General features: G+C 43.3%; 2 protein-coding genes across 2 annotated transcripts; one reads left to right on the forward strand and one right to left on the reverse strand.

The window, feature by feature from the left end:
* The first annotated feature begins 49 nt into the window (after window positions 1-49).
* Window positions 50-7,477, forward strand: alg9 (ALG9 alpha-1,2-mannosyltransferase). The gene is made up of 21 exons (XM_037270086.1): window positions 50-474; window positions 554-710; window positions 816-1,019; window positions 1,105-1,263; window positions 1,327-2,436; window positions 2,813-2,816; window positions 2,986-3,179; window positions 4,162-4,297; window positions 4,415-4,549; window positions 4,614-4,684; window positions 4,749-4,837; window positions 4,912-5,047; window positions 5,133-5,220; window positions 5,289-5,394; window positions 5,554-5,676; window positions 5,754-5,908; window positions 5,976-6,105; window positions 6,179-6,326; window positions 6,571-6,700; window positions 6,760-6,890; window positions 6,986-7,477. Exons 1-21 carry the CDS (start codon window positions 303-305, stop codon window positions 7,107-7,109), a joined length of 3,702 nt encoding a protein of 1,233 aa, XP_037125981.1. The 5' UTR covers window positions 50-302; the 3' UTR covers window positions 7,110-7,477.
* A 173-nt stretch (window positions 7,478-7,650) lies between these two features.
* layna (layilin a) lies at window positions 7,651-13,280 on the reverse strand. The gene is made up of 8 exons (XM_037270563.1): window positions 11,411-13,280; window positions 11,304-11,324; window positions 10,217-10,520; window positions 9,441-9,598; window positions 9,337-9,378; window positions 9,066-9,125; window positions 8,878-8,974; window positions 7,651-8,570 (listed from the first exon to the last, which is right to left on the reverse strand). The coding sequence occupies exons 1-8, from the start codon at window positions 11,496-11,498 to the stop codon at window positions 7,877-7,879; spliced, it is 1,464 nt and encodes a 487-aa protein (XP_037126458.1). The 5' UTR covers window positions 11,499-13,280; the 3' UTR covers window positions 7,651-7,876.
* Window positions 13,281-13,284: the final 4 nt, after the last annotated feature.

Raw genomic sequence — 13,284 nt, forward strand, 5'->3', positions numbered from 1 at the left:
ATGTAAACAGTTTTGTTTATGGTCGGACTACTATAGTCGAAACACTTTATACCCACGCAGGCTGCATGCAAGCGAGATTAGTCTTGAGCTTTTGCGTCCTGATCGGTACCGTCCGTAAATCACGAGAAGGTCAGACGGTTTGAGCTACAAGTCGGGAAAACTCGTTTTAATTATCAAAACAAAATGCATGTTAATAAGTCTGTTTAAAAACAAGAAGGGGATCTTCTTTTGCAACAAGAAGGGGTCATACTTTTTAGAAACCTGTCAATTCTATTCTCGCTCTCTGTGATCCACTGGTTGATATGTCTCGTTCGCTGTCAATATTGCTGGTGGGAGAAGGGAACTTTTCATTTTCCGCTGCTTTGTGTTGCTTTCCATCGGAGATGAGCGTCACAGCCACTTGTCTGCAGCCGCAGGAGGAGGCACTGCGGCAGGAAGGTGCACTCAATAACATGCAGATCATCAAGGACTCCGGTGAGGATTTTTGGATTGTTAAAATTCCTAAATTACTGCATTGTAGTTTTATTGCATATTTTGTTACGTCTTTTTGCAGGTGGAAGGGTGCTTTTCGAGGTAGACAGCACAAAGCTCGGGGAATGTGCGTCCCTGCAAGGGCATTTATTTGACCGTGTCGTTTTTAACTTTCCACACTGCGGGAGAAAGAGCGGAGTTAAAAAGAACAGACAACTTCTCAAAGATTTCTTTCTCAGGTAAAATTGCATAAAACTTTTATTTTAGCTGACATGCTTTTTGTTTAAAATGTCAGGAAAAGACTACTAGAACATCTGTGTGTTTTTATTTTTTTGCACCCGTAGTTGCATTCAGGTGTTAGCCGAAGATGGGGAGGTTCACGTTTCCCTCTGCAACGGACAAGGCGGGACGCCGGCCGACCAGCCGAGGCGAGAGCGGCACAACAGCTGGCAGGTGGTCGCCATGGCAGCAGAAGCACGCCTCATCCTCAGTGATGTCCGCCCTTTCGAAAGTGACAAATACCAGATCTACAAATGCACCGGATACAGGTAAGACTCAAAGGTGAGTGTTTAAATAGCTTTTTCATTTATTGTGGGATTGGAAGTTATTTTAATGTTATATGCTTTTCCGCAGGAGTCAGGATAAAGGCTTCCATTTGGAGAATGCTATGCTCCATGTGTTTACTCGTAGCGTTCCCTACAGCTGTCCTCAGGTGTTTAAAATGGAGGAGTTTGTGGAAGGAGAAAAAATCCAGTACAACATACCGTCCGAACTCAGTGATTACATATCTCGGTAATATGAACTAATATAAATGAATATAAACTGTCTGTCTGACTGCCTTTCTCCTTCTTTTAGGGGCTTTCTCACTCCAGATTCTGTCCATCCTGTCAAATTAGTGCAAGATTTTCTTCTGGAAAAGTTACAGGAAAAGTGGTCAGTCTCCATGATGACAGAGACCCCTCCCCTGCTCATCACAGCTAAACAGTTGCATTTAGGTTGCCCTGATATCGACCACACATTGTTCTACTGGATTCACGCTTGTCAGAAAGAGCTGGATTGTGAGGCTTGTACATCCGCACGTGAGTCGGAGTGTAAAGGGGTGGATGGAATAAGGTCATTGTGCTCTCCCGATGTTGACCTTGAAGGGGAAACTGCTGTTTATATGTTACGGCCCTCGTTACGCCCCCTGATGGAAGCCGCTAAGACAGAAGAGTGGACCGGTGTTGAGACAGAAATGGAAAAAAAAGATCTTCAAGGAATTCATTTGGATCACGGTGTGGCGAGCTCGCTGGTCGGTGTCAGCGGTCTGGTGTTCCAAAATGTTCCGGTCAAACACTGGGCTCTGCCTGTCTTCCACGAGCTGCTCTTTACTGGTGTTCTCCATAAAAAGTACGAGCCTGTAAAAGTTCTTGAGCAGACTTTGGGAACGCTGCTAGCGCCCTATGGTGTCTCCTTGGTGACCAAGCAGGAAGGTCTGCATCTGGTTGCACAGCCAATGGGTTTAATCGGTAAAGTACTCACAAATAACACCAGTGACGTCAGTGTGACCGTTTCTTTAAATCTGGACCTCCTCGCCATGCTCATGTTCTCATTCCCGGACTGGAGGCTGCTCTGGTCACATGACCCGCGCTTCTCACAGCAGTTTGCCATAAGACCAACCCCTGGGACACCTTTCGCCGCATATTCCTTGTACCCTGAGATCTTCAGCTTTGACATCAGCTTCTGGACAGAGATGGCGTGGGAGGAGAAGAAATTCTACGGGCTGGTCCGTGAGGCCTCCTGCGGGACTGTGGAGCATGTTAAACTCATTGATAAATTCTCACATCCGGATCTGAGCCAGACCAGCTACTGCTACAGGCTGGTTTACCACTCACATACACGTGCATTGTCACACACACAAGCCATCGAATTCCACAAACGCTTGGAGTCATTGCTGTCCTCATGCTTGGAAGTTACAATTAGGTAGCAGCTAATATTCCTAAATTTGGCTGCTAAATGTGATTTATTTTGAGAGTTGTAACTCCCTGCATATTAGAATATTAATATAAGCAAATGTTGTGTGAAAGTGGTTGGGAATCTCTGCTCTAAAGCTATTTTATAGAAGGAATGGAAATAAGAGAATGTTTATTAATCAGTATTATTTAATGTTTGAGTTGTATGCTCAGCAAGAGACTTTGAGCCAAAATTAAGATACATTGATGCATTATGCAATATATGCAAGAAAACAAAGAGGCTCATACTGTGTATTAAACAATAAAATCTCATGTTACATCCAAAAATTGTAAATTGCTCCACATGATAATGCAATTGTACACTATTCGATGCATTATGTAAAATGCAGTACTGTACATTGCCATGTTTACAATAAATGAAATATTTGCGTGTTTTATTTCTGAAACTACTTTTTGTTGCCTTACTATTTCAAAAAAGAGCATTATCATTAACATAAATTAACGAAAGGCGACTCGGAATAAATTTGTTTGACGGAAAGAAACGAAGGGCAACTCGGAACAGGCTCGGCGAGAAATGACGGAAATGAACGAAGGGACTCGGAGGAGCGTTTTAAACATGGCGGCCAAGGCGCTCCGTCAGCGAACCAGACGAGGTAGCAAACAAGATCCGAACCACGTCAACGTCTCTGCAGAGGCTCGTACGCCGAAAGAGGAGAAAGGGAGCGAAGATAGTAAAGTTGCAGACACTGGGCAAGAGTACGTACGAAGCGGGGGATGAGAGAAAGTACACACATGTTGTCATGTCCATCCCCGGGTTGACTGACAGCTCGTGCAGGGGTGGCAAGAAGCTGGCGTGCTAGCTATTTCATGCCGATTGCATGACAATAGCTATTAACCTTAACGAGTAATGCATATTAACTATAATTCCAATGATATTATCTGCATCGTTTCCGCTTTCGAAACAATTGCGTTGTTGACGCGTCAGCTTCATTCATTCGTCATTCTCCTCTCGTGCATCTTTTATGACACTTTCAATATAGATACGTGATTTTACTGTGCATATGTATTATGAATCATCAATTTTAAATTCTTTGAGTATCATATTTTGGTGACGTGTCATTCTCGGGTGACGCTTCAAAGCGATCTGCAAAAAGCAATCTGATGACGTGAGAAATGCTTACCTTGACATATTTAATTGTCTTTATTAGCTCTTTATTATTTACCCGTCTAAGAGATTTGCTTTATTTTCCTCGTTTCAAACCACCTTCGGTTCGTGTTGTTTGTTTCCTGGTAGGGTGTAAAGTCCTTTGTCGCTTTTTGTAAAACAGTCGCATGAAGGATTGCAAGGTTGCAAAAAAGTGAGTGCAAAATCGCGAATTTGATCATCTGTGCTGTTGTAAACTATCTTAAAGTTACTTATATCTTGTCTTTTCACGTTACTAAGATCAGATTCTGCGGGTAAAATTGCAATAATAAGGTGACTTGACTTGGACTTGACCTATTTAAGGACTTGACTTGACTTGCCCAAGAAAAAAAATGACTTGGGACTTACTTGAGACTTTAAGGTTAAGACTTGAGACTTACTTGAGATTTGCACATGTGTGACTTGATCCCATCTCTGGTTCAGTTAATGTCAGATGGGATCAGCAGCAGCTCACAAAGCTACTGAAAATGAATGAAAGGATGGATAATAAAGTACATTTAAGTTATTTTAACAACTCATTTGTTAATTGCATAGGGCAATAAGTCGTGGTGGGCAGGTATGGGCCCCGGAAGGCTCGACCGCGTTTAAATGTCTGCTGTCGGCACGCTTCTGCGCAGCATTGCTGAGCAACATCTCCGACTGCGATGAGACCTTCAACTATTGGGAGCCTGTGAGTAAGAAAAAAAATAAGCCCATATATGGTGAAATATCTGACTTACTGGTATTTAAAAAAAAAAACAACAACAACTTTATGTTTGTAATAGCTGTGATGACTCTTTTCTGACAGATGCACTACCTGCTTTATGGCACAGGGATGCAAACGTGGGAATACTCGCCATTGTATGCCATCAGGTCCTACGCTTATTTATGGCTTCACGCTTTGCCGGCCTGTTTGCACGCCCATGTCCTGCAGACAAGCAAGGCAAGTGTGACATCACAACATGACACGTGCGTAGGAGCTTTGCTATTGACGTTTGTGTTTGCAGGTGTTGGTCTTCTACTTTGTGCGATGTGTCCTCGCATTCTGCTGCTGTGTCTGCGAGCTCTATTTCTACAAGTGAGTCTGTTTTCATGTTTTGGGAGTAATTTATCGGCAGTTAATTATAACTTTTTGTTTCTAGGGCTGTTTGTAAGAAATTCGGTTTGCACGTGGGACGACTGATGCTGGCTTTTCTCGTCCTGAGCACCGGAATGTTCAGCTCATCTGCAGGTTGTTAAAATATATTTTTGTGTGGGTGTTATCGGTGTCATGATATCTCATTTTTGTTGCCTTTCCTTCCGCAGCATTCCTGCCATCCTCTTTCTGCATGTACACCACGTTGGTCGCCATGACGGGGTGGTTCCAGGACTCCATGCCGTTAGCCATTGCGGGCGTAGCTGCCGGCGCCATCGTTGGCTGGCCTTTCTCTGCTCTGATCGGGTACTGTCATCAAATGAATGCCTACTGATCACCTGTGAATGATTTTTTTTTTTTTATTTACCATTTTGGTGTGTTCGCTCTGCAGGGTGCCAATTGCATTTGACTTGCTTGTAATGAAGAAGAAGTGGAAGAATTTTATTATGTGGTCTGCTGTTGCTCTGCTGTTACTGCTGGTAAAAAAAAAATATTGGAGCTTAGTGTAAATTATTTCAGTTAACTTTTATTGCATGATTTTTTTCAGGTTCCCTTGGTTGCAGTGGACTCTTACTTTTATGGCAAACTGGTGGTGGCCCCTCTTAATATTCTACTGTATAATGTCTTCACACCACATGGACCCGATTTGTATGGTAATTAACACACACAGCTTTCGTACGTAAGGATTAATTTTTTCTATTTTATGACAAAAGGAAAAATTTGAATCTGTAATGCCTTCTTTGGAATACAGATGGCGCCACAATCAAACTGATTTCCTTCAAGTTGCAATGTTGAACACATTTTATTCCCAGGTACGGAGCCGTGGTACTTCTACTTTGTGAACGGGGCCCTAAACTTCAACCTGGTTTTTATCCTGGCACTTTTTTCCCTGCCACTCACTGCTATCATGGAGACGCTTCTGCACAAATTCAATGGTGAGTGAGTGAGTGAGCGAGTGTGTGAATAGGTTTGGAAATGATCTTGGTTTGCGTGCCTCGTGTCTTTGTTGCAGTGCAGAACCTGGGCCGTCCCTACTGGCTGACCTTGTCACCCATGTATCTGTGGATGTTGGTTTTCTTCACCCGGCCTCACAAAGAAGAACGCTTTCTCTTTCCCATCTACCCCCTCATCTGCCTCAGCGGCGCTGTGGCCCTCTCATCTCTACAGGTGCGCTTCCGTTTCCGTGTCTGCAAATGATGATGATCATTTTTTGTGTTCATTCTTCTCCCTGCAGAAATGCTACCACTTCCTGTTTCAGCGCTACCGTCTGGAGCACTACACGGTCTCCTCCAATTGGCTGGCGCTTAGTGCCGTGGTGGTTTTTGCTGCGGTGTCACTCTCTCGCTCCGTCGCCCTCTTCAGAGGTACGCCGTGTGTTCATGTGTGCGGATGCAGTTCCTTGGGTCTCATGGTTGACTTTTTTTCCATTCTCGACAGGCTACCACGCCCCCCTTGACCTATACCCCGAGTTCCTGCGCATCGCCAGGGACACGAGCCTGCACTCGGTCCCCGAAGGCAGACCGGTCAGCGTTTGTGTGGGCAAGGAGTGGTACCGCTTCCCGAGTAGCTTCCTTCTTCCTCACAAGTCAGTTCATCTCAATATGTCAAGACCAATTATCTTCATGTTGAATTTCAGTTTAGCCAGTTTATATCCTTATTGTGTAATGAACTCACAGTTCAGTTCCAGAAGAGACCAGATCATTCTGACCTTTCTACCTTGACAGGTTGCCAAAATAATCGGAACTGGAAGTAAACAAAAAGAGAGCAAAGTTTGATTCTTTGAGTACAAACATTTCGTAAATATTCCTGTTCCTGTTGTTCATTTCCAGCTGGCAACTTCACTTCATCGAAAGTGAGTTCAGAGGTCAACTACCCAAGCCGTACGCTGCGGGCCCTCAGGCCACGCAGATCATACCTAATGATATGAACGACCAAAATCTGGAGGAGCCCGGCAGATATGTAAGACGTGCTTCCTCCTCCCAAATGAAATGTTGGTCAGTAACGTTGGCTCCGTGCAGGTGGACATCCGGCGCTGCCACTACCTGGTAGACCTGGACACAGAAGAAGAAACGCTACGTGAGCCACGCTACACAGCAAACAAAGAAGAGTGGAACATCATTGCCTTTAAGCCTTTTCTCTATGCTTCCAGGTTGTCCACACTCGGATCTGCCGACTTCTCTTAAAACAGTATTTTTTTGAAATCCTCACATTAATTTCAAAATGGTCTCTCCATCCAAATCTTAGGTCCTCGCCGATCTTCAGAGCGTTTTACATCCCGTTCCTCTCTAACCATCACACCAGCTACAGACGCTACGTCATCTTAAAATCCCGGCGGCAAAGGCTGCCATGTGGGCGAGGCCACGGCTGACCTTTGAACCTGGGCTTCACTCCGATGCAACAACAGCATCCTTCCCTTTGACTTGACACAGCTGCTGTGTGCGTGTTTTGAAACATTCGTCTTAAGGAATGAAGATAAGGACCCTTTAAGGACTTTGTGTGTCTGTGTGTGCATGTGAAAACAATTCCACGGGTTGTCTACAGGCAGTAATTGTTTGTGTGTCACTGTGTCTCGTGTGTTATTTGAATGAAGCTGTTCAGATCTGTTTCAAGTGTGGCTTGAATGCATTCAATGGAATAACGTCATCAAAATGTTTACTAAGGTGTGACGTGAGAATGAATGGAAATCAAAAAAATGTGACACAATCATTTTGTTTTTCAATAAAATAACAGCACCACTGTCTGATTTGTTTATTTACTTAACAAACATACAAAGAACAGTTGACATGACACAGCTTTACAAATATCAACAAAGTTGAACATGCTGCGTTATTGACGAGCAACCTCAACACTTTTTGAATCAAAAAGGATTGTTTCACCAGGAAATAGGGAGAAGCCTTTTATTTTTTTAGGATTGTGGCACTGTACAACATAAAAACAAGCACTTGCAGTCTCCTGTTAAATAAATTCAGTGAACATTGACAAGCATATCAGTGAGATGTCAACAGGTCATGCAAAAGTCATGCAGACTTTTTTTTAATTTTTTTTTTAAAGGAAATTCATTACCTGAAACCAAATGCACCATGCTCAGTTCATTCTACATAACATCCAACATCAGACAACATTATTACGCACACATCAGTACTTCCCACTGTCGAGCCATTGCTGTTCATTTAAATATCTTCTCCCTCCGTCGAGATTCAGACCACTTCTGTAGTTCTCCAATGTAGCCTGGTATGGTTTACGGCTCCCGTACGTTCCCAGGATGCTTTGGTAAGAATCCCCATTGCCGTTGTTGCTGTAGGTCTGATACAAATCTGCTTTGGGCGTCACTTTGGGTTCGTAGAGTTCCCTCTTGGCCGCCAGGATGTCATCGAACAACTCGTGGTCCCCGTAGGCGCCGGCGCTACCGAAATGCTCGCTCTTAGTGGTACGGCGGCCCAGACTGCGGTCGTAAAACTGTCCGGGTCGAGCTAGACTCCCATCGATCGCGTCTCTCTTCGCCGGGCGGCCTAAGCTGCTGTTGTAGAGGTCACGCGTACCCCGACGACCCAAGCTGAGGTCATTGAGGTCAAAATTAAGAAAGCAGCTATCGTTGCTGGCCAGAGTCACAAAACCGCTCTCGGTGTCGCGGCCCCCCAGGTTGTCGTAATCCCCCGTGGGGGTGTCCGGGGACGAGCATAGAAAGGATGTGTTTTTAGTGTGGGGGCGACCCGACATCAAGTCGTCGTCCTTCTGGGAGCGAATCACGTTGTAGACGTCAGTCGGGGTCGGGCTGAGCCGAGCGCTAGGCTCTGTCTTGGGTACCTCTGACTTTTTCTCTTTCGTTCGTCTGTCAGAAGCAGGAGAGCTCAGACAATGTTTTTGTTATATGATGAGATTCATTTGTGGTCCAAATATTTTGTGTAAACAAAATAGATTTTCAATCTCAGGAATGATGAGGTCCATTTATGTATTAAACACACATCAATTTAGCATACCGCCTTGTTTTTCTGGCCGAATGTGCATAAGTATGATCGATAAGCATCCAGTATTGACATTTGAGTTAACGTTGAAGACTTTGCATGCTCTGCTTGCACACGCTCCTCTCGAAATGTTTCCGGTCATTGATTGACAGGTCAAAACTATCGGATCCTCACCGTGCAACGATCGTTTTGAAGCAGCAGACGCCTGTCACTGTTAGCAGCAGCAGAATGAGCGGAATGGTGGGGATGATGATGTAGATCACATTCAGGGCTAGGAGAAAATGAGAAATCACCTCACATTAGCATTTAGATGTAATATTAGTGGACTGATAGATATACGGAGGGAAATTCAGTGAATTAACCTGTGCTCCTCTTTGCGTTGTGGTCACTTGGATTCCATGGGACAGATGAGGGAACGATGTCTAACATTTCAAAGAAAAACATTTCATTAAATGTATGAAATGGCTTTTCTTTTTTTTACCAATATATTAGTTGATTTGCTACAGAATGCAAAATAATAAATCACCTAAAATGAACATATTTTATTTTATTATATTATATATATATATTATATTAATTTATTTTATGATATATATTATATTTTATTATTCATTATATTTTATTTTATGTTACCTGCATGTGTGGAGTTTGCAGGAGATGAATCAGCTGAGTTTTCTAGTGAGAGCAAAAAAAAAAATAGCATATTCAAGTCTTTCAAATGACCGTGTGACGTCTACCTGCTGTGTATTTGCAGATGAAGTTGTGTTTGGTGTCACAGTTTTCGTCGTTCCATTGGAACATGTAAAGACCTCCCAGTCCTGGTGGAGCGGACGGCTGATGATACATCACCACGCAAACCTCGTAGCCGCAGGACGGCTCATCCCAGTGCCAGTTCCTACACACACACACACACACACACACACACACACACACACACACACACACACACACACACACACACACACACACACACACACACACACACACACACACACACACACACACACAGCCACTATCATTTATTTCAAAACTGCCTCCACACTTCTATTTATTAGGCTCACTTAGATAAAACCAATGCGGCTCTGCAATAAATCTTCCCTTGCTGGGCTTGTAATGTTCACTTTTACTGTAATTGTTTAAGAGCGAGCTATTGATCAGATTCAATGGGCATTTTGGGATGGCTGTCATTTAGAAGGAGTGCAATACCATCAGCGGATATATACTCAGAAGTATATTTAAAAGTCAAAATTGTAATTCCATTAGATGTCATGTGTGAGTGTTGATAGGAGAGAAAGTACCATGACATCATTATTACATTCCCGTCTTGTATTTCTTGCAGAAAGATTACCCAAACTTTTTTTTCTTCTGCTCACTTTGGCATCCTTCACCTTTAATTTACTTAACACACTAAAACCAATCCATCAAGGTTGCGAAAGATCCATCCATCCATTTTATGTCACTTATCCTGTTCAGGGTTGGTGACACTGAAATGGCCGCCGTCAACGTAACCAACCTAAATGTAGACTTTGTACCATCCAGCCAGCGATACTGCGATGAGCATTCGCTACTACTACTGCTGTCTTCATCTCCATGGTTACGCCGCAGCCCGATCCAGAAGTCTCCGTCGGTCGGTCTCAGATCCGTTATGAGCTGCTCGATGATTTTCTGCTCCGACTCCGATTCCACGCTGAGGAGCTGGCCGCCGTCACGACGGCAGGCCAGGTCGGCCTCCGCGAAATTCAGCCTCCGACGAAGCTCGGAGAAGTAGGCCAGCTTGTAACAGGGCCTGCCGTTACCTGCCTTGCACACACGTTGACCTGCACAAATACCGTATTTTCCGCACTATAAGGCGCACCTAAAAACCTCCAAATTTCTCAAAAGCCGACAGTGCGCCTTATAATCAGGTGCGCCAATATTGAGCCACTACAGCAGGCGTGTCCAAAGTCCGGCCCGCGGGCCAAATGTATATATCTTATATATGGATAAATTTTTAAAACGGGCCATTCATTGAAGGTACGCCTTATAATCCGGTGCGCCTTATATATGGACAAAGTTTTAAAATGGGCCATTCATTGAAGGTGCGCCTTATAATCCGGTGCGCCTTATAGTCCGGAAAATACGGTAGTTACACACGCTTGATCTCTAAGTGCCTATTAAGGAGGTAATATTACGATTTCATAAACTTCCTTTTTAGTTACTAACCTTTAACTTGGTACGATTCCCGGCCATCGCAATACAACCAAATTTTAAGCAGGACGATTAGGAATATTAAAATAGTACTAAGATGGTCAAGTGGTGAAGCTTTTCTGAATGAATCATTTAATTCATCTTGGTGTATTTACAATGTGGAAAAAAATATATTTAAATTTACATTTATTTATATTCTGGATATAGTTTGCATCTATTGGGAGGGGCAAAATAATAGAAATAACTCTCATTATGATGCACTTGCACACCACCGCAAGTTATCACAATGATAAATATTTTCAAGTTGAATCTCTTTGACAATATCATCCAGACTTGAGCGTTCTAATATTTGCAAATTTATGATATTTAGGACTATCTAATGATGTCATAACCACACATTGTAGCCTGCTTACCTCTCGCTTCAAATGCGTCCACTAATCCAGTTGATCATGACGAATCCCCAAAAAGAAATCCACATGTGAGTTTGCGTAGAAGATTCCAGAAAGTATTTGAGGCTTACCTGTAATAAGTCGAGTAGCTCCTGATGGATTGAAACACAAAATCATGACATGACAGAGGATGGCGAGCCGGTCCATGGCTTCTGGCATCTGACTTTGACTGGAGTTACTTAGTTTGTCATATCACTGTCACGAAATCAGCACGTCATCAGCCAAAAGTTGACAGAACGATCGGGATGCTCCGCATGTCCAAAAAAAAATAGTTCGAATGAAGAAGTAAGGTCTTCTTGTGTGTGTGTGTGTTGCAGACCGATGTGTGTGTGTCGAGAAAGGAGGAGCAAGGAAGAGAAGATGAGAAGGGGGCAGTACGTGTTAGGGAGGGGGGCTGTAATCTGTTAAGAGCAGTCTTAATGATCGTCAGAAGAGGCGGCATTGATCGCAGAGACATCTAATCACGCAAGTGCTTCTCATTGTAAACGCTGACACGAGGCAGATTTCACTCCTGGCTTTATGACAGGCGCTTTAGGGGATTGTCATTACAAAGGTGTTACATGAAAATGATCTGCTAGAATTTCATCAGCCCTAAGCTTTTGGGTAATGTGAATTATATTTAATTTTTTTTTTGCTTAGATGAGAGTCAGATGGCAAGTTGTATAACCAGTCTATTCTTCTATTGATGTCAGCTAATTTAGCATCAGTCCATCATTTTGTTCTCAAACTTGCCAATTTGATAATAACAAGGATCAGCAGCTATTGATGCTAGCTCATACATTTCTCAGCACAAATGGAGGAAAAGAGAATGTATGCACTTCCTGATGGGAGTCATTTCTAAAATGGCCTATAAGGTTGATTTAGGAGCAGCAAGGAGACATCAAGCGGACTTTGTGGATGCTTCATCAGGAATCCGCTGGGTGAGTTGGCGAGGAACACAAACTATGGGTAAGAACTGCTGCAACTGCTAATCCCGTTATGTTTGATCGATTCCAGTCTGGGGTTTACATTGGAGGGTGTCACGTTGAGGTTAGCAGGTGGACTATAAAGCAGAAGACAACGGAACTCTTCTTGTTTACAACATCTGAGGAGCTTTCATTCAATTAAGACTCACGTGGTGCACACATGCTCTGTCTCAGGCCATCCCGTTGACCTCCTCTTCCCTCCATCCTAATTAGTTAAAGGGAATCTAGATGAATGCTCCCGTGGGAATGGTCCCCGTACATCACCCGTACATAGAAAAAACGGGTGGGTGGTACTCAGAAGGAAAATTCACCACATGACATTTAGGGAGGATTGCTAAGTGTACTTTTTTTTTCCACTGAGTCAAACCATGACAGCAGAATGGTCAGCTGATTAAATAAGCTTATTCGAAGCTATAAACTCGCATCTTTTGTAATGCAATGCAGGCCTCGTAAAACACAAACACAAAGACGCACACAAAAGTGCTGATTTGCACCACAGACAGACAAAACTGTTTTGCGCGCCAACCAAAAGTACTTTCCACTAAATTAGATTTGAATAATGCGAGTTGGCACGCCACCAGATGTGGCGTCCGCAATGCGTAGGAAACAAGCCTCGACTCGGTGACCCAAAAGGAAAGTCGGAACTCTCCATCAGCAGACGTAAAAGCCTTTTAATGGAACGTTATGGTAACTCCACGACGCGTTCCTGTTTGCGAGTTGATAAACGACCGGTTGTTAAGGAAACTGTTGAAGATGATGTAGGTGCACCTGAAAATCTCACCAATGCAATATTTTGAACAAGAACTCTGGCCATGGAAGGGAAGGATCAGCAGGGAAGAAGCTGATTGGCTGATGACACAGAGCAAAACCAATTAGAGAATAGAAATGTTTTAACTCTGATGCCCAAATTAAACAAAGACCAAAGTGTTCAAAATATATTGTAATCCAAAAAAAACATCAAATCAACAATCTAAATGATA

Source organism: Syngnathus acus, chromosome 14 (assembly GCF_901709675.1).
Source record: "Syngnathus acus chromosome 14, fSynAcu1.2, whole genome shotgun sequence".
NCBI classification, from domain to species: Eukaryota; Metazoa; Chordata; class Actinopteri; order Syngnathiformes; family Syngnathidae; genus Syngnathus; species Syngnathus acus.